The sequence below is a fragment of the Diospyros lotus genome, chromosome 12 (genome assembly GCF_014633365.1).
Source record: "Diospyros lotus cultivar Yz01 chromosome 12, ASM1463336v1, whole genome shotgun sequence".
Taxonomy (NCBI): domain Eukaryota; kingdom Viridiplantae; phylum Streptophyta; class Magnoliopsida; order Ericales; family Ebenaceae; genus Diospyros; species Diospyros lotus.
In genome coordinates, this window is record NC_068349.1 from 13,221,920 (window position 1) to 13,243,717 (window position 21,798).

A 21,798-nucleotide genomic window follows, 5' to 3' on the forward strand; every position below is an offset into this window, starting at 1 on the left:
GATATTTTTTTGATCTTGTGTATTTGCATTTTAATTTTCCTACTTCTTCTTTATCTTTTGATGGTTTATACTTTCCATTGTGTTCACAATAACAATTCCATTTCCTTTTTCAACTTTTTTAGCCCATCTAATTAGTGTTTCTCTAGTATCAAAGAGCTAATAGAAAAAAAATATTTAGATATATTTTTTCTCTAATTAAAATAATAATTTTAAAAAATTTATTAAAAATCTATTATACCTCATTAGTAGTTAACTGTTAAATAATATCAAATGATTGATGAATTGCAAAATCAATTTTTCTGAGATATAAGAAAAAAAATGAATAAAATAAAACATCAATTAAAAATCCAAAAACCCAACTTCCCAAATCCCAGGGTTCGGGAAGCACGGTGTTTCTCGAATCTCAAGATTTGGGAAACACCGTGCTTCCCGAACCCTGGTATTCAAAAATACATGCATTTCTCGAATTCTAGAATTCAAAAAATTCACTAATACATATAATATTTACATACACACTAATTCGGAAAACCAGGGATTCTTTTGAGTTTTCAACTTCCCAAATCCTTACAAACACACACTAATACATACAAGATTTATAGTTACTTGTGTGTGATGTTATTTTTTTGAGTAGTTGTTATCTTCTTCGTCAAACTCTCCCCAATTCGTCATCAACATTTGAGTGTAGTAATCCATGGCTAACTTCGACTTGTTGATATTTTGAGAGAAAATGGTTGAGTAATGATGGGTGTGAAACAAGAGAAATGAGTAACCTTGAAGAGAAAATAGTTTTTCAATTTTCGATGACGAGTATAAAATAATAAGTAATTGCGACGGACGACGGGTGAGAGAAAATTACAGAGTTTGGTCAATGGAAAAAAGTGCGATATCAGGTGATTGCCTAGTATGGGTGGTTGGGCATTAAAGATAAACGGTAAAATTAAATTTTTACTTGAGATTATTTTAGGGATATTGAAAAGTGGTTGAAGAGAGTAAATTTGTGGTTAAGAATAAAATTTCCCTTTTGCAAAAACCTGAAAGCGAAAAGTGGCGTCCCTTGTCCCAGATCTCCTGTCATTTACCGCTAATCCAGTTGATACAAGATCGAGAAGCTGTTGAGGCCTCGCTGTTTCCTCACTTTATTCTCTCACCTTGTCATTTGCGGCGTGCAACGTCCCTGCTCCAACATTGGCGCTATGACCATGCTGTGAATCGATCTTTGCCACTCCAGACTTTTCAGATCCTATTAGGTGCGTGATTTTTGTTGTGAACAAATTTATTGTTGGATCTCATGTGTTTTGTTGGGGTTTAGATGTGTTAAATTTGTTGGATGTTGATAGAGACGTTGAAACAAATAATAGGGAAAACATATATTCAAATAGATGAAGAATTCAAATAGCGATGGATAAAATAGAGATGATTCAATTGAATGGATATATAGAAAACAAAAAAAAGAGAGATAAACCGGAATAATAGATGTGTGTTGGGGAATGTTTTTTTTTTTCTGCTTGACATTTTATTAGCTTAAAAGTACCATAACTTAAAAGCTATTTTAAGAAAACATAGCTAAATGGCCTTCCTTTCTGTTTGCTGGTGAGAGCAAACAATGGGAAAAAAAGACCAATAGATATTGATAATTTATAAGCTTTTTGTTATTCAAAGATGTTTAAATCCCATAATCTAAACTCCAAATGAAACTTTAAGATACTGCCACAAGGCTGTATCACTTTGCCAACTCGGTTTCCCATCTAAAGCATCCTTCCACTTTGCTAGATATTAGACCTTTCTATTCTTCTTGCTTTCCTCAATGTGTGATGATCAAGAATTGTCTCAATTTTTCGATCATGCTGCACTCGAATTGTTGGAGGAGCCCTCTTAGCTTGCAATCTTGTAAGATCTCTATTTTCATAGTAAGGCTTTATGAAGCTTATTTGGAAAGTTGGATGAATCTCCATCTTCTCTGATAATGTAAGTCAGTAAGTAACCTTTCCAACCCTTTTCATCACCTCAAATGACCCATTATATTTTGGAATCAATCCTTGATGCACCTTCTTATTGGTGATATGTTTTAAAATTTGCAACGTAAGTTTTAGCCAAACCTTGTCACCCACAATAAACCTTAATGGATGTTTCCCTTGATCAACATATTTCTTTATTCGCTTAGCAACCTTGTTTAAGCTGTGAGTGCCCATCAAGCAAATCCCGTTTCCCTTTGACAAACTGATAGGCCATAGGACATTTGACCCCTCATGATTTAGTACTGACCACTTCATGTGGTGTCAAAAGCTTTTAACCTATTACCAACTCAAATATGTTTAATCAATTGCAGGAGATTTGTGTATATTGTAACAAAATTGCACAATGTCCAGTAAACTCACCCAATATTGTGGCTGATAGTCTCTTAATGCCTTGGATACTCTTCCAATAGTGCATTTATCTGCTCGATTTGCCCATCAATTTGTAAATGATTAACAGTTAAAAACTTTAAACTCCAAACCCATCAAATTAAACAAAGTGGTCCAAAACCAAACTATAAATCTAGCATCACAGTTACTACCATCTTCTAGCAACCTATCACAACCCCAAGGATCCCCAAGGATAAATTAGTAAATATAATAGTAGTTAGTTTACATGCATTACTATATTGTACTCTAGATTGCTGATAATAGTTGTATTTCTCAGTTAGATAGGTTGGAATAACCTATAAATAGGCTAAGGTAGTTAGAAAATGTATGTTTTTGAATGATAATTGAATTTTAGCTTTCCCTCTCATCAATTCTCTCTCAAATTCCCTCTAGTTTTTCTCTTTAATTCCCTCACTCTCTGTTTTGTCTATAACTCTCCCTCATTTTTGTCTATTATCTTCCCCATTTTTGTCCAATTCTCTCTCCAATCCTTCTGTTCTTGGTCTTAATTCTCTCGAATTCTTTCAAATTCCAATCCAAACCCTAGGCTAAACCCTAGGCACATAACACAGCCCAATGTACTTTTTCTCGTGTTTGAAAATTCCCTGTGTTGCAGGCATTCTGTGAAGGAATAAAGACTGCATATTTCGAGAACCAATCAACAACTACCATGATCATGTCATTCCCATCCACCTTAGGAAAATCAGAAATGAAGTCCATGGAAATTGACACCCATGGATCATCGGGGATTGGGAGAGGCTGTAGTAAACCCACTTCTTTCCCCCGTTCGACCTTGTCTTGTTGACATACACGACAGGTCTTGACATAGGCCTCTATGTCATCTTCCATCTTTGGCCAGCAATAGCTTCAGGACAACAACACACATATCATTTCCATGGCTGGATATCTTTCCCATGTCGTGTTATGGGTATCTCTCAATAGAAACTGTCTCAGCCCACCACCACAAGGAACACATGACCTATTTTCTTAGGTGTGCAACAAGTCATCTTCTGTCCAAAACCGACATACCATTCCCTCAACAACCTATTGCTACAATTTCTATTATAGTTCATTAGTGCCAGTATGCTTTCAAATCTTATCAATAAAGTCTACACTAATCTAACTAGTGGCTAGCACCACTACTTCCGCTTGCTTATGACACAGTACATCTGCCACTTTGTTGATTGCTCCAGATTTTTGCTCCCACATGAAATCATACTCAGATAGAAGTTGTTGCCAATGGGCCTACTTGGCAGTCAATTTCTTTTGAGTGTCAAGTATGTCCTAGCAAGATTATTAGTTCACACCACAGATGTAGTCCCAAGTAAATGAACATGCCACAACTGCAAATAGTGCACCACTGTCAACATCTCCTCCTCAAGTGTTAAATAATGCTACTTAGCATCATTCAATTTTTGGCTTTCAAAGGTAACCGAATGTCCGGGCATAAGTACCCCACCAATGGCCCTGTCTCATGCATCCATATGGACTTCGAAAGCCACCTCGAAATCAGACTGCTTAAGACTGGTTTACAACATATATAATTATCAACGGTGTGCCTAGGCATGAGGCGTAACGCTGTGCGCTTCATGACCACTGAGGCACAATGCCATGCTTGAGGCTGATGTTTTGCTATTGATATAGTTTTGATGATGAAATTATTTTGTTAATGATTATTAACTTGGTGTTTCAAATTACCTTTATATGTTCTATTAAGCACAAAAATGAAAATTATTTTCATACAATCCAATGCTAAAAATCTTGTGATAAATTTTTTAATAGCATTTGAAAAATTATATTATATTTGATTAAAAATGTTATATCAAAAAATCTGTAACTATAGTAATTTTACTGTTGTTACAATGATTTTTACTATTTGTTGTAGTGATTTTTTTCGAAAACGCATTTGGTAAACAATTGATTATTTGTTGCAATCTGTCGACCGTTTTTATTATTGAAACCTCCAACGGCTAATAATAATTCATAATGGTGATTAGAATTATTATTCATTTTAAATAAGAATATTATGAATTATATAATATTACATCAATATATATATATAAATAATATTTTCATGAAAATATAGTAATTATTTAAAAGATAAGAAAATTTATACATATTTTGAGTAATGTGAAGAATAAAAACTTTTTTATTTTATATATTATATGTTACAAAACACACCATACATTAATTTTCAGATATTATATATTTATTATATCTTATTTTTTGAGTCTAACTATTTATTGTTAGTTTTATTATAAAAAATATATTTAATACTTCTTAACTATATATATAGATTACAAAAATTAATTGATCAATGAAAAAGATTAATTCAACCAAACTATATATTATAATCCACCATCTATATGTATATTTGTCATTCACCTAAATTTTCCTCTTGAGCATTTTAATATGTTATAAACATCGTCCTTGATTATTGTTATTTTTTCTGAAAAAAAAAAGAAATTATAGAATATGAAATACTTAAAAAGTAAAATAGATAGGGGTTTACGTGAAAAATAACCAAAACTCTAAGGGTTTGAATGAAATAGACAGTAGGCGAAATTGGTTTATAATTTTTATGATATAAATAATATTGTTACAGTTCAAACCCTAATTGATTCATTTGAAATTGCATTTGAATTGCATTGTGGAAGGAAGAGACTAGAGACCCATCGCCGTCGCCGCCGCCCGCCCGCCGGCGTGTCCACCGCTCTCGCCTTCTCGTCGCCGCCTCGCCGTTGCCTCGCCCCTCTCGCTGCCTCGCCGTCGCAGAGAGAGAGAGAGAGAGAGGTGTCTTCTTCTTCAATCCGTCCACTCTGCACATTGGTAACACTTCTCTTTTAATCTTCAATTTATTATGTGTAATCAACTGCTCGTCATTTGTGCAAGTGTTCCTAAATATTGTTGGACACTGTGTTTGATTCAACACAGAATTTATCCTGTTTTGTTCCTTAGAAACCCTAAGAAAGCTGAAATGTCTTACTGCTGAAATCTTTTGTTCCTTCGAACTCGAGCCCGAGCCCGAGCCCGAGCCCGGGCTCGCCAGGCTTTGGCCAGCTCAGGCTCCGGCGAATCATATAATTGGATAGGTTAATTTCAAAAGAAATTATTTCAAATTCTTTTATCTATAAAATACAATTTTAACTGTAAAAAGTTCAAATGAATTACTTCAAATTAGAAGTTTTATGAGATATATTTAGATAGATTAATTTCAAATGAGATGTTTTAAAATTTTTAAGTTTCAATACTCAAATTACAAATTGTTGGTTTTTATCATAAACTTTTTGTATAATAAAATGTGAAAAAATTTTAGGCGAGAGGAGATGCCATGTGATATTAAGAATTGCTGAGAAACTATCAAATACAACTGTTATAATAAATAGCCTATTGATATACAGGTTACATATCCAACAGAACTCATAAAATTATAAAGTTGCAAATCAATAATTCCATAAAAATAAATCCAATGAAGCTAATAAATAAGTTAGAGATCATCCACTCCGACCCACAATTTTGGCATATGTCTTCTCTGGGAAAATAAGTAATGACAATCGCTAAGGGGCCATTTGAAAACAATGTAAAAAAATTTCATTCCATTTCATTATATCATTTTCTTTCCAGTCCATTCCATTCCATTTCTGTTAAAGAAAATGAAAAGTGTGAATGTTGTTTGATTTTGCTGTGAGCTGTAAGAAAAATGAAAATGAAAATGAAAACTGAAAATGGTGTTTGATTTTCTGAATCTGTGTTTAACATTAAAAACCCTTCCATTACTAACTTTGTTAAACTAACCTAAATTTTCCATTCTCTCTCTCGAACCAAACACTTTTGAAAGGAACTCAAGGAAGGCCCCTCTAGTGCAGTGGTTTCCATCCCCATTTTGCTCTCATAGTCGGATTATTTGATACATCCCTTGAATTTCAATGCCTTTTCAATTGTCATTCTGATTCATTGCATTCTTGCTGCCAATCTTTCTATTGACCTTGCTTTTATTGAACATACCAATCATTTCAAGGTCGGAGAGCTGATTGTGATAGCAAGAATAGAGTTATGTATAAGCAGGATAGACAGCATGGTGAAAGACATGGCTGATATTGGTGATGCATCTTACTTTCTTATTACGTGCCAAGAAACAACATTAATGATGATAGATTTATGCAAATGTTTCTAATTCAATTTTTGTAAGGTGGTGTTGGCAAAAAAAGGTGCTCAGCCATGGAACAGCACTACCATTTTATGTGCAAACAAGAAATAGTTTGAGTAGCACCTATGATGAAATTAGTTGCATTGGCTATTTGATAATGAAAACATCAACTTTAAGGTGTCAACATCATGCTTGTAGAGTGTTTATGGTTTAGCTCCACTTGTTTCCTGTTTTATATTACTTGGTTGTCAATAGTCTTTTTTTTTTGTTTTGTTTTATCTGTTTTTATGTTGCAGGGTGTACTGCTAAGTTGCAAACAACTCATGGTTAATGCTATCAAAGGACTGTTCATTTCATGGTAAATTTGTTTTTCCACCTCATCCTTCTTTACTATTTAGGTCTGCTACTATCCTGATGTGTGTGTTTATCTCATAGAGTCAACTACTTCCTTTTTTTGAATCTACGTATGGGAATACTTTAGTGAACATTTATGTGGACAGCTCACCAAGTGCTAAATTGGTAGATTGCCCTTCTTGCGTCATGCAGGACTCTGTTCATTTAAAAAAAATAAAACTAGGTTCTGGAAGAAAAATTAAATGTACTTGATGATATCAATAAGTAACTTGAAGGCGTGTCACTGTTGGAACTTGAGAATTATTAAAGTAGACTTAATACTTGCCAATGGAACAATATTCTTATACTACAGATTCATGCTTAATCCAGACTGTTAAAACAATTAGTTTATCTTTCTATCTGTACATGTTCTATTTTTAATTTTTTTATCTTGTACTTGTCAAAGAATTATATGATCACCAACATATATGCTGTAAGGTCAAGGATCTTGGCCTTTTGAGATTGGTTAATTACCAAAAAAATACTAAACTTTGGCCAGTGTATCAATTTTACAACAAAATTTAAAAATTATAGGGCCTGTTTAGTTATAGAAAATATTTTCTAATTTACAACAGCAATTTTTAATGAATGGTTGAATCTCCAACTAGAAAATAGAAAACTCAATTCTATAATTTTTTAACTTTATACCATGAATTGGAAAATATCAAAAATAAATTTCTAAAAAGGAATGTTATTATTCCTTTTTGAATGTTTTCCACAACTTGACCATGTACAGAATTAAATTTTGTCATTATGTGCATGGTTAAGTATGAAAACGGAGAAGAAAAATCATTATTTAGTACATCAAAAGAGTATTACTTATGTAAGTTTTAACGGTATTTTAGAATTGATATAAAATTGATAAGTTCTAAAGTTTGTTGTAGAATTGATACACTGACCAACCCTTTTTAGATCAATCAATCTGTGTCTATGTGTCTGTGAATGCTGCCTTGGATGGAAAGTTAGAATCATCCGTTAATTAAAAGCATAATTTTACTATTTGCTGCAGACAACTATTTTTTCCTTTTGGTGAGCAAGCAGTCTGACCCTGTTTCTGTGTTTCTAGAACTAAATTATCTTCATGAAGGACCTGCTAAGGTGCTAATTGCCTTTAGAGGCTGCATCGATGATAGGTGATATAGGTATTTGGATGTGCTTGGTTTGCTTCTTGTTGAAATGACAAATAAGGGAAGGAAACTAAGATTTGATTCTTGATGACATGATGAACAAGGCTTGTCATTTGTAGTAGTTTTATAGGTCTTTAAGCATGCGGCACCAGATGTTTGCTTTTCTTCCAAACCATTCCTGTGTCAGTAAATAACAATCTGCTCTGCCTTCTTGCAGCGATGTCCCCATGGCGCAATTTATCATCAACTTGAACAATTCACTGCCCACTTCACAGAAGTTCATCATACACATCTTGGATAATACAACCCTCTTTGTGCAGCCCCATGTGGCTGAAACGATAAGAAGTGCCATTTCAGAGTTCAGGGACCAGAATTCCTATGAGAAGCCTACTTGACTTGGCCTTCATTATTATATGTGCCTTGTAACTGTCTGAAAGCTTATCAAGCATACCCAAATATAAATCATTTTGTCTTTTCCTTAAGAATCTGTACGAGCACCATCAACAGTTCCATCTTATCAACATAGAAATACGTAATTCTTTCTGCATTTGTATCAATGGCCAATAGCAGTTCTAGCCGGGTGTGCTGGGTAATATAATTCACAAAACACCTGCATTGGTATGCGCACAGAATTCTGTGTATTATTCATTTCAAGAAGGTTTGAACCTTGATTAGGAAGCTAACCTTTTCTCATCAGGCCAACCCGTATGGGATGGATATGACACCACTTAATACCAATTCTTACGATTCTTGAAATTACTCCGAAGTTATTCCTAGATTTTCTATTTCAAACTCGAAATTGTTTTTGTTTAGGAATCTATCTCTTTAATTCTGTATTTTTTTTTTTTTTTATCTGTGTTTTGCTATATTGATACTTTCCTTGTAATTAGAATTTTGTCCATATTTAGAGCAGATTGATACTTTTCTTGTAATTAGAATTTTATCCACGTTTAGAATAAGCTTGTTTTTATATGATGTACAACTCTTTTGTCAATAAATAAGAAAGAAATTTTATCAAGAATCAAGATATTCTTCATGAGATCACAGCCTTTCTTCTAGGCTTCTTTTTGTTGGCCTTAATTGTCTTACATTCTTGTTGTAATCGTTCTCCTTCTTGCCTTTCATTGTAATGGTCCCGCACCTTTCAGCCTTAAAACCCTCTTGTCTTAAGATGTTGATAATCTCCACGGACACCTTTGCACCTAATGTACCCTCTGCCCCTATAAGTGAACCTTTTATTGTTACTGCCTTAACGGATCAGGCAGTAAACTCCAAAGCTTGAATTCGTTCTACCGCCTTGATGGAACAAACTATTTGCAAGTCAAATTGTCTAAAACTTTCTCAAGGGGCGAGGATAGATGGACCACCTATCTGGCACTGGTCTAAGCACCAAAGATCCATGATCAAGACAAAGGATGAAGGGGATTCTATAGATTATGTCATGGCCATAGAACTCCATGAAATTGGAGCTTAGCTGGAATGTGATGTTCCTCTCAACCACAAGAAGGATACGGGGAACATTGTAATAAACCTATTCCAAGAAGGATATTGCTCTAGTTTCTGAGTTAAAAGGCATGCATGTCACTGACTACTACAATAGGATGGCAGGTTTCTGGCTGGAAATTGACTAGTACCGAGACTTAAAGATGAAATGTAATGATGATATTCAAATTTTCCAGGAGGTCATGGAGCATGATAGAGCAATCGAATGCCTAACAGGGTTGAACGTAGAATATGACCAAATTAGAGTACAAATCCTTGGTAAGGACCTAATCCCAATCCTTTGTGAAATTTTTTTCATTGTTAGAGTTGAGGAAGGTCAATGAGGTGTCTTGTTGGAATCGATACATCTAAAGCTTTAGTGATGGTGTCTCAAAAGGTTGGAGACAAAAAGAATGAGGGATAGAGGACTGGTGACAACACTCGACCTGACTCTAAAAAAAAAGTCCAATAAAGATGTACTATGATGTACTTATTGCAATAAATCACGTCATAGTTAAGATAATTATTTCAAGCTGCATGAGAAGGCACAAGTTTTGGCTCAAACTAGAGGATTTAAAGGTCATGTACAGGGTCAAGCCAACATGACCAACAAGGAAGAGACCTCGTCAGGACTAACTCAAAACAAAGAAGATTTCAAGGAGTTCAACCAAGAGAAAATGAAAAAGGTTGTGACACCTCCTGGAGTCACTCGAAATAAGTTTTAAGTTTTTGCTCTCTTGCCTAAGTCGATGTCTCTTAATCGAATTTGCTAAAGCTTCAAATGCTACACATTTGAGTTCGTGGGTTGTTGATTCGAGTGTAATTGATCACATAACTCATAATGCTATTCTTTTTTATTCTATAAATCCACTTTGGGAAATCAAGAAATTATGGTAGCAAACATTTTTTCCATTGTCATCGCCAACTAAGATAATCTTCATCTAACCCCCACGATTCCCTTAAATAATGTCCTACATGTCCCAAAACTACCACCAATCTCAATTCTATTCACAATATCACCAAAGAACTTCATTGCAAATTTTTTTTTTTTTTTATTCTCATTGTGTTTTTCAAACCCTAGTCTTAGGGAAAACAATTGGATTTGCTAGAAAATGTGATAGGTTGCACTACCTTGAAGTGTAAACACCCCCGCTCGGATATCCCAACCACCCGGACTACCTGAACGAGAGCGCTTATGGAAGGGAAAAGAATGAAACACAAGACGGAGAATTACCCCGAGCATGCATACACAAGAAATAAAACAGCGAAAGCAAAGCTATCTACATGCATGCACGCAAGTACCCTGCTGGTATAACGGTCCCACGGTATATAAATACATATAAACACCTGTACCAACAAATAGAAAATACAAAGAACGACCCGGCACAGTAAAAAATAAAGAGACAAAAATCCTATCAAAATATTAGAGACAACGAAGGGGAAACTAACTGTACATCATACTAACGCGACTGCTAAGTACTGCAATCCTCGCCCTCAACTTTAGTTTTTCGCTTACCTAGAATAATAGAAAGTAAGGTGAGTCGCAAGACTCGGCAAGTTTATAAAAAAAGAAAGGCAATAAGTCAAATAGAAGGAGTGAACTCCCCAAACATAGTCCCACAGATACACATAAGCCATGAGACGCTACAACACAATAGTATAGCATAATGAAATCACATATCGGTCCTTGGAGCCCACACAAGACATCCGGCACCCAAGTCCCATACCAACTTGTTGCTGCCTTGAAAGGCAACATAAGTCTTTAACAAATCTGTGCGCACTTCCTCCGATCAGTGCTCCCAACACCCGAGCCTCTGAATAACTGAACCCCAGGCTCCCTCAACGGTTCTCCCGTCCGAGACTGCTGAACATATAGTAACCATGCAATGCACATATAAGATGCAAGGCGTAGTAAGTATCAACTAGATACACTGGCGCCTATACATCCAGGCATCAGGAAAATGCTTCGCCCACATAGAAAACCACACGCGATGCATATGCCTGTGCCAGATGCAATCCAACAATACTAGGATGTCCGTGTCCAAGCATAAACAGGACATGAAAACCCCAACATGCGTCCTGTACCCATGCGTATACCAGAACCATGAAACAGTAATAGAGGATATCAAGTCATGTAGTAAATCATATAATGGCAAAGCTGGTCAGCAATGCCTAACACTGGTCGACTTTCAGTGGCTAGGAGTGTCCGGTCGTCGGCTTAAGAAAGACCGTATAATAGTCACTTCAATGTCACCAAACAGCCGACCGTTGCCCCTACTACTCAACAGCTCTAGTCTACTCGCAGTCAAAGAATCCATAATTATATCCGAACATCTAAGAACCTAATCCCAAAATGAGTTCGGTATCATTCCCAAAGGCGTGGGGGTAACAAAAAACCCCGTAGGCAACCAGCAAATAAATTTCTCAAAGATAGCTTATTAAATTTAATTTACACAAAAAAAGCTCATAACTCCCTAATTAATAAACGGACCGAAACGAACGAATGGAGGGTAAATAAATTCACAATGGAAGGAATTTCGTAGAGGGAGTAGGAAACTTGCCTCGAAGATATCCTTGGGCTTTTCTATTCAAACGCGACAAAAATTATACAAACTGCAATATTGTGTAATTTCGTCAAAATTAATAAAATTGAGTTCTAAATAAAATTTTAACCGTACAAAATTTATTACTCAGCTTCTTAAATTACCTGATATCCTTAGAATGAGAAAAAGATCGAATTTTCCTTATAAACTTCCAATTTTTCCTCACTTCTTCGCTGCTCCCGTGTGTTCTGTTGTTGCCCAATTTCCTTCTTATTTTTGCTTCAAAACGACTCCAATTTAGGCATTAATTGAGGCTGCCGAGCAATCATTAAAGGCTGGAATTGTGGCTTTAATTGAAAATGAGAAAAGCTTGGTGGAGGGGCAGCCACGTGGGTTGCCCCCTCCTGCTCCATACGGCGTCGTTTTGGTGCTTTAAGCTAGTTGGAATTAATTTTCAGCAAAACCAGCAGACAGCACCACCCCCAAGGCTCGATCTCGCATCAGCCAGCACATCTCACGCGCGCCTGCCGTCCTAGCCAACTTCTCCCTCATTTGAGCCTGCTATGCAAATGGGCACTCTAGCACCTCACACCACCTTCAATACATTCCCACAACTATATTTAATCTCTCAATTCCTTATACATTCCATAATATATATATATATATTAACTATGGTTAAATATTATTATTCTTATACTTACCATTATTATTATTATGATGCTTAACAACATATTAATCTTTATACTAAATTAATACATTAAACTACTAATTAAATTAAACTACGATTTATGGGTCGCTACATGAAGACTTATTCAGCTGTGGCATAAATGGGAACAAACCAACCTCCTATCGACCACCACCTTCTTTGGCATCCTCAAATAAAAAGGTTTGAGCATATCATCTTCATCTCGAACACCCTTCTTTCCTTTTGTTAAAGCATATGTTTCCTTCCTTATTTGAAGATATTCTTGTTATTGATTTTCATTATTGTCAGAGTTATGTTATTGTTGATGTTAGGATTTATGATTCAAAATGTATTTTTCATATAATTGAAATGTGTTGTTTGTATGCATTTTGTTATATATATTTGGGTTTCATTTTATGTTCATTTAGCTAACAGTTTAAATGTATATATGATTGATCTACTGATTATTTTTGTGGGCCAAATAGCCATTGGGTCGAGATCTATTTTATGAGCCAAGCCCATTTGTCATGCGGCCCATGCGTTTTGCTTAAGCCCAGCTGGTTGCCTACTAGTATATAAGGGCAGCTTCATGCCCTAATTGCAATCAGATCTTCTATTTCTCTCATTGTGAAACCTTATATTCGGCGCTCTTGAAGTGAGACTCTTTCTCGCTTGTAAATCATTCTCTTGTTTGATTGACTTCGATTTGTTGGTAAGATCACACGGTAAGGTTGTATTGCTTTAATCTCTGTTGTTGAATCACCTGAGGCGTGAGAGATTTGGTGTAACTGATAAGATCAGATTCTTGGCACGATCTTGAGATCGGTAGAACAGATTCTATACTTGTTCTTGTATTTTCTTTTCTGATCTCAGTTTATGTATTTGCAATACGTTTTTGTTATTGTTGTGATCTTGTAATCCGGTTGTAATCGAAAGCTATTAGTGGATTGACTAAAGGTGGAGCCTTTACCGTGAGTAGGATCTATTAATCCGAACACGTAAAAGCTTTGTGTTCTTATGTTCTTTACTTTTCTCGATTTATGCTTTTTCTTAGTTGGTTTGGCCGATTAAAACAGGGTTAATACATTAATAGTTGAGTTTTAATGTGATGAGAAAATGAGAATAATTATTGATGATGATGAACAAAACAATATATTAGAGATAAAAGATAGAAGAAGAATAAATCGAGTAAGACTTGTAAGCATTCAAGTATTCCAAAAATAATAATAATCGAGTGGATAGAAATATTATTCGAGTATAAGAGAAAAATAATTGAGTACAATCTCGATTACTTGAGTAAAAGTATTAATCTAAGTTATTGAGTCTTTGAATCATTTCTCTTAATCGAGTATAAAGTTATTTGTAATCGAGTATTTATCTGTTAATCTGCAAAAACTTTGATGTACTCGAGTTTCACTTTCACTTGAAATAAGCATAATCGATTTAAGCTTAGAATATCTAAAGTTCAATCGAGTAAAATCTCATTATAATTGTATAAGTTAACTCTCCATAGTATATAATCGATTACAAGTAAAATTGTATTCTAGTAAGTATAGGTTTATACTCGAGTAAACACATTTGTAATCGAGTAAATAATACAAGTTTCTGTCAAACCAAAAATAATCAAGTACTTAAAAATTGTAATTGAGTGAGCATCTAAATGTACTCAAGTAAATTAATTTTGTAATCGAGTATTTGTTTGTTTGGAAATTTGCTAAGTCTCTAGTAATTTGATGTAATCGAGTAAGAGTTTGGTTATACTCAACTAAATAAAGCTTTTTAATGGAGTAAAGCTTTACAACTTTCTATCATAATATTTTTAATTGGGTACAATGATTTTGTAATCAAGTAAATATGGAAGATAGTCGAGTACAATCTTTATACACTCGCTATTTACGAAACTTAGTTGATTAAACTACAGTTTATAATCGAGTAATATGTGGTGATTTTTGAATTTATAGTTGTTACAGAGTATTTAATGCAAACTGTTTCTACTTTTTAGAATACAATTAGAACATTAAAAATAGATAAATGTTTTTCAGACATTTTGTGCATTAAAATTATTATTCCAACTACTTTGTGAGAATGGTTAGAGACAAAAAATGGTAGCTACCAAAAGTAAGTTTGGTCGACTAAAATCTTGGTGAGGAGGCCAAGGTAGTGGAATAGGCATAGTCGAAACTATAAATCTTGGTGTGTTGTTATCTTGCAATTTATTTTTATTTTCAGCTTTAAGTTATTTTTTTTTAAAAGAGTGAAAGTTTAAGTCATCCCCTCTTAAGCTAATTGGGTTTTACAATTAAAATGTTTGTCAATTTACAAAACATCATCGTGTTTCTTTCCCTACAAAATAAATAAAGTGTAATAAACTTTTTTCTTAATATTTTTGGATATTTGGGGGCTTTTGAAAATTCTTAATGTTAATTGGACTATGTGATTTATCTCTTTTATAGATGATTGTATTAAGACAATTTGGCTATCTCATGAAAGAAAAATCAAAAGTTAGTATTCTATTTCCTCAATTCCACAACATGGTCGTCACACAATTTGGGGAAAAAAAATCATTCTGATAATGTAAATAATTATTTTAATCAAATCCTTTCCACATTTTTTTAGAGAAAGGGTATCGTCCAATTCTGAGTTGAAACACCCCAACAAAATGGGGTTGTTGAACAAAAAAATCGTCACCTCCTAAAATAATCCCGTGCCCTTTTATTTTAGTCTAATGTCCCAAAATTTCTTTGGGGTCACAGTCTTGATAGTTGCTTATCTCATCAACTAGCTTTTTTCTTCTAGAGTCTTGGGAAATATCCACACTACTTGAGTACTTCCTTAACTTTGTTTTTATTCAAAATCTTTCCCTTGAAGTCTTTGATTGCATTACTTATTTATAAAACAAATCGATCCAAGTTAGATCCTTGAATAAAAAAATGCGTCTTCATTTGCTACTCTTCTACACAAATGTGGTACAAGTGTTGTGACCCTTCCAACCAACGTACTTTTTTCTATATTTATGTTATATTCCATGAAGTTGAACCTTTCTATAAGCCCATTCCCACTCATCTTTAGGGGGAGAGATTATTCAAGGTAGACGTGTGTTCAGGTTCTACATCTTTTCTTGAAAGAATTAAAACCACAACTAATTCCCTTAAACCCACAGTCGTAGCTAATTCCACTGAACCTATAGCAATAATTGAAACCATTCCAGCTTAATCCAATGAAACCATTACCTCTCTAGCAAAAATTTCAACCTTGCACCTTAAGTTTGTTGCATAATTGAAAAACCAAAAATTGCTAAAGCTATATTCAAGGAGAGTATAGCCCTCACAAGTACGAAAATAGAGCCATGAACCTAACTTGAGCACAGGTAATGAAAGAACTTTAAGTATTTCTATTTTTGGCATTAATGAGTGTTACGAAATCAGATCGACAACATATAACAATCAAACCAATCAACCACACACGAACACAGAATTTAACATGGAAAACCCAAATCGAGAAAAATCACGAGCAGAAAAAATAAAATATCACTAACCAAATATTGGTAATACAAAAGTGATATAACTGTAACTAATTTCAGAATATTAGACACCTATTTATAAACCTAAAATCATTTGTAGATGTACACATGAAACCATATCTTGATTAGAAGATGATTCATAAGGATATTCCTCCAGATGAGATAAATCTCACATAAAATCGAATTTGACATCATAATCACAGTCAAATTCAAAGTCATAATCACAATCAAATTAGGAGACCAAATCACAAATAAACATAAATTTTGAGTCATAATTATCACAATGAGTTTGTTTCATATGATAACCAACTCACCTCAAAAAGTGATATTAACCTTTCCATTGCCTTGAGAAAAGGGACACAAAAGTGCACCCAACGTCCATTATCTAACTTCATTTCCTCATATTGTCTCTCCACCCAACACAAAAGCTCTCTTTCTACCTTGAACTCATTTGAAATTCCAAAAACATTACATGAGGCTTTAGGAGATAGGCATCGGACATGTGCGATGAAGGAAGAGATAAAGGCCATGGAGAAGAATAAGACTTGGGATATAGTCACACGTCCAAAAGAGAAAATGGTAATTATTTGCAAATGGGTCTCTATCGTGAAGTTTAAAGCAGATAAAACTCTCGAGAGGTACAAAGCAAAGATAATTGCGAAGGGCTATATGCAAACTTATGGAGTGGACTATCAAGATACCTTTACTTTAGTAACAAATATGAATACAATACAAATTATTTTATCCTTTGTTGTTTACATAGAATGGGAGCTTTAGCAATTTGATGTGAAGAACGCATTTCTCCATGGAGATTTAAAAAACAAAAGTATACATGGAACCCCCCCCCCCCCCCGAACCGGGATTTGATGAAGAGTTTGGTCCTAATAAAGTCTGCAAGTTGAAGAAAGCCTTGTATGGGTTAAAATAATCACCAAGAGCTTGATTTGGAAGACTTGCAAAAGCTATGATGAGATTTGGCTATAGACAAAGTTAAGGTGATCACACTTTATTCATCAAACACTTGAAGGAGGTAAAGATTACTATCTTATTAGTGTATGTTGATGACATCATTGTCACTAGGAGTGATAAAGATGAGGGAAAGAGATTGAAAGCCAACTAGCCCGAGAGTTTGAAATCAAAGAATTGAGCAAGCTAAGATACTTCCTTGGGATTGAAGTAGCATATTCCAAACAAGAAATATTTGTATCACAACGGAAGTCTGTACTAGACTTGTTTAAGGAAACTAGTGTTCTAGGAAGTAAGGCTTCAAATATTCCTCTTGATCCAAATCACAGGTTAGACCGAGAAAAGAAAGGAGAAGCAGTTGATAAAGGATGTTACCAAAGGTTGGTTGGGAAGTTAGTCTACCTTTCACATACTCAACCTAATATAACCTATGTAGTAAGTGTGGTTAGCCACTATATGCGTGATTGAGAAAGGAACATCTATAGATAGTTTAGAGGATTCTCCATTACTTGAAAGCTACTTTTAGAATAGGAGTTTTGTTTCAAAAAGGGAATGAGTTGCTAGTAGAAGCATACATCAATGTTGATTATGTTGGAAATGTATGCCCTAAAGACACGTTTTGTTTAATTTATGGTAATGATGTTTCTTTTAGTCAGTTTGTGGCACATATATTATTTGCATTTAATTGTTGGAAAAGTGTCCATGCTATTAAGTAAGTGATTCATGTGATGGGTCGTTCTTCACAGTTAGGCATGAATCATGGGTACTTAATAAGCAAGAAAATATTACTCTTGATCTTTTGATAGAACTGGACATTCTATCATGATAAGATCATTGTACAATAGATCCTAATGGAGGATGGCTTGCCTTAGCCAGTAAACAGTCCGTTTACTCTAATTGTACAAGCGCATTTGGAATGCGTAGAGTGGACCTGTGATAGAAGCTAATGACAAAGTACTAATTATCATGGAGCTGGTCTATCACTGCTACTACGTGGACGAGTACCCTAATACTTGAGTATTAGTTGGTGGTCTAGTGAACCTAGAGCTATATTCTTAGATTCACTGTAGGTGAGGTCTATCAAAGATCAATAACCTTTTGAGTTGGGAGTATGGTTTCTAATTAGCTAAGACAGACTAATACAAGATAGTTTCTGTGATTCACCCCCTTGTGATTGTCCAAGAATAATCAAATAATCCAAGGCCCTGGGAACGTGACTTAAGAGTGTGTGCTTCTGGGTAGCTCCCAGTGATAAGCAAGTACATTCGAGTAGTCACGGATTATTGGACTAGTGATCTAAGGATGGTAGAAATCATTTAGAGAGGTGTTAGTACATTATTCCTTTCTAAATGATGGGTGTTACGCAGAGGGGTATTTTCGTCATTACACTAGTAGGTCAAAGACATGGCATATGCAAAATTATTAGTGGGGTCAGTGTTACCATATGGTGATAGTTGGAACACTTAGAATGACAAAATATAGCTACTAGGTAGTAGGGATATTTTGGTCATTTTAGTAGCCATGAATAATTTGTCTTTTGGTCCCCGGGGTAGCTCAATATAACTCATGTATTATTTAATACATTTGGCTTGTTGGGTGAATTACATTGAGAGAGAATTATTTTATTCAGAATGGTCCATAATTAATTAGGCTAGAATAAAATAGTAGTTCATTAGTTTTTAATTAATTAATTGGGCTAACCCAATTAGAAAATTAATTAAATGGACTTGGCCCACTAGGGTTTGGCCCACTAGGGTTTTAACCCTAGGGTTCTCCCTATATATATTCTCTCTTTGGTTGTTTTTCATCTAAGGTTCTTTTACTCTTCTTCACCAAAAGAGGCCACGAGTTTTGAGTCATACCTTGGAAGATCGAAAGAGAGCCTTCAAGTTCTGATGCGAAGGAGCCGAAGGATTGCAGGACAGCCGTCGTCTCCACCACGAGAAGAAGCTCCCGCCCATCCTCCGCATGTCGCTTCATTCCGTCCGGTAATCCGTAGGAAAAGTAAGTTTCCTAGATTCTAATCAATACGAGGAAAGTTTTTATTTAAAAACGCTTCCGTTGCATGCTATGTATCCTCGATATGATCCTTCAGATTATGCATGATTCTTAACAAACAATAGGTTTGCTTCTAGCTATTGCACCTTTATATGAAAATCTTATTATCTGGTGAAGCAAGAAACAAAGTGTTATGGCAAAATCGAGTGTTGAAGTACAATTTTAAGCCATAGCACATGGGATTTGTGAGCTTTTGTGGCTTAGGATTATTTTAAAGGATTTAAGAATTAAAGTGAGTGGACCGATGCGATTATACTTTGACAACAAATCAACTATTAGTATAGTTCATAATCCAATCCAACATGATTGTACCAAGTACATTGAGGTTGATAGACACTTAGAGAAGTTAGTTAGTGGACTTATCACAACTTCCCATGTGTCATCAAGAAATTAACTAGTAGATATTCTAACTAAAGGGCTACCTACTTAAATGTTTCAAAAAATTATAAACAAGTTGAGAATAAAAGACATTCACTCACTAACTTGGGAGATAGTGTTACGATTCCTAAAATTACTCATAGATTTTCTATTCTAAATTCACTTTAGTTAATGAATCTATCTCTTTAATTTTGTATTTTCTTTTATTTGTTTTTCCCTGAATTGATAATTTCTTTATAATTAGAACTCTATCTATATTTAGAATAGATTAGTACTTTCTTTCTAATTAGAATTCTGTCCATGTTTAGAATAGTCTCTCTTTTGTGTTGGTTTCCTCCTTTGTGGAGATGGCCCATTAGTTTCTATTTAATCATTAATTAGGTAAAGTAAAGTCCATGTGTGTTAGGCCTATATGGAAGACTTAGGGGCATATTTGTTCTAAAAAGTATCAAATATTAAAGGGTTTTAACCTTTTCTAATGTGGCAGCCAACACACTAAGAAAAAACTGAGAAGAAAAGTGCAGAATTTTGAAAAAGATGTGCAGTCTAATTTTGATCAAGAGACTGTTTGGGGTTCGATCCGTGATCTAATTTAGCTAAAATTTGGTCTGCATGTTCACAGCACATGGATCTACAATCTAAACGGTGGAAATCAATTTTGGAACTCTCTGTTAACAGGTTTCTGTAGTAGTTGCCAAGTTTCTATTTGGTGAAATCTTTTATATTTTTTATTTCAATTATTTGGTTTCAAGAGTTATTATTTTTAAAGAGATATTGTTATGTGCCTTTAGTTATTGATAATTAGAGAAGATTTTCATATATTCTCATTATTTATTTGATAGTAAAAGTTTTGGATGGACTCCTATCATGTGGTTTTTACTTTTTGCATTGATGGAGTTTTTTACGTAAATTTTTTGTGTTCTTGTAATTGATTGATTCATGTTTTATATTATTCTATATCTCTTTAATTTAACTGCTATTAAGTTCACACAAGAAAGGAGAAAACAATATATTTGACATCCTTATATTGAGTTGTTGATTTTATGTGTTTTTTTTTTTTACTTTCTTCTATATATTGTATAGCTCTCTTATGAATGAATAAGAAAGAAATTTTATCAAGAAATTCTTCATTAATCAATCCTCATCCTAGTTTTGAAGATTCTCCCACAGTTCTTCCTTCCATCCTTTAATGACCTTAGCAATGAAGTACTCCGCAGATCTGCTCTGTATATCGTCATCTTCCTCATTCCCATCTACCCCATAATAACACCCATCATCAACAGCATTATCATCGTCATCACCATAACTGTGATTGCTGCTTCGATCCTCATAATCACTTTTCTCTCCAGCTTGTTCCTCTACTCCATAAACAAAATCAAGAACTGGTAGGAAACCTTCCAATACATCGGCAGATGGTTTATGACTCCGGCGAGAATCACAAACACAGCGTTTGACACTAGAAACACAAAACGATGACCGTATGAAAACCCAAAAGTACTGGGATTTGATGACTGACGGGCGACGGAGAAGAGAAGTTGAGGAGTGCCCAAGAAGTGGCTGCACAGAGAATCAGGAACAGAAGTACCCAGGGAAGGCTAGTTTTATGTCCTTCGTTATATGTACAGTTTTGACTGGATAAGGCAAGGCTAGCTTTTTTAAAAGTTAAGAGCAGCAGCCGTGTTCTTCCAGAAGCTACTTAAAAGTATAGATTTCAGTTGGAGATCCTTGTTAGTTGAGTCTATTCTGGAAGAAAGTAAAAGCTTCCAAGTTCAAAACATGGAATTTCCAGTCAGTCAGTCCCCGTTGTTATCTTGAAGAGGTGCTAAAGAAATTCCACTGTGCTGTGATAAAGGAATAAAACTTTTCTGTTTAAGCAAAACTGATTCCTGAGATGAGATGTTCCTCCATTTCCTTTTCTTAATATTAACGGATAATATGAACAGGAAATCACTCTGATTTCAAGTCTTCTGTGCCATATTATTAGTATGTACAACTCATTATTTATTAGTTGCACTCTCTTGACAAGTAGTTCCTAGTTGTGAGCGCAATATATTCATAGTGATGTGACTCGTTATTATTATTTACATATTAAAAAAG

General features: G+C 34.6%; 1 protein-coding gene across 3 annotated transcripts; it reads left to right on the forward strand.

The window, feature by feature from the left end:
* Positions 1–1,036: 1,036 nt before the first annotated feature.
* LOC127813855 (general transcription and DNA repair factor IIH subunit TFB5) lies at positions 1,037–8,626 on the forward strand. 3 transcript variants are annotated; one of them, XM_052354945.1, is made up of 5 exons: positions 1,037–1,247; positions 5,060–5,231; positions 6,421–6,502; positions 6,846–6,907; positions 8,287–8,626. In XM_052354945.1, the coding sequence occupies exons 4-5, from the start codon at positions 6,873–6,875 to the stop codon at positions 8,462–8,464; spliced, it is 213 nt and encodes a 70-aa protein (XP_052210905.1). In that variant the 5' UTR covers positions 1,037–1,247; positions 5,060–5,231; positions 6,421–6,502; positions 6,846–6,872; the 3' UTR covers positions 8,465–8,626. The 3 variants fall into 3 exon arrangements, with proteins under 3 accessions (XP_052210905.1, XP_052210904.1, XP_052210907.1); XM_052354944.1 differs by lacking the exon at positions 6,421–6,502 and having other exon boundaries at positions 1,049–1,247; XM_052354947.1 differs by lacking the exons at positions 1,037–1,247; positions 6,421–6,502 and having other exon boundaries at positions 5,008–5,231.
* The last annotated feature ends 13,172 nt before the right edge of the window (positions 8,627–21,798 follow it).

What these genes read in the sequence shown, in the direction of transcription:
- LOC127813855 (XM_052354945.1), top strand. Translation starts at nt 6,873, where the DNA reads ATGGTTAATGCTATCAAAGGACTGTTCATTTCATG. An exon ending in AAAGGACTGTTCATTTCATG is followed by an intron (nt 6,908 to 8,286) that starts GTAAATTTGTTT and finishes GCCTTCTTGCAG; the next exon opens with CGATGTCCCCATGGCGCAAT.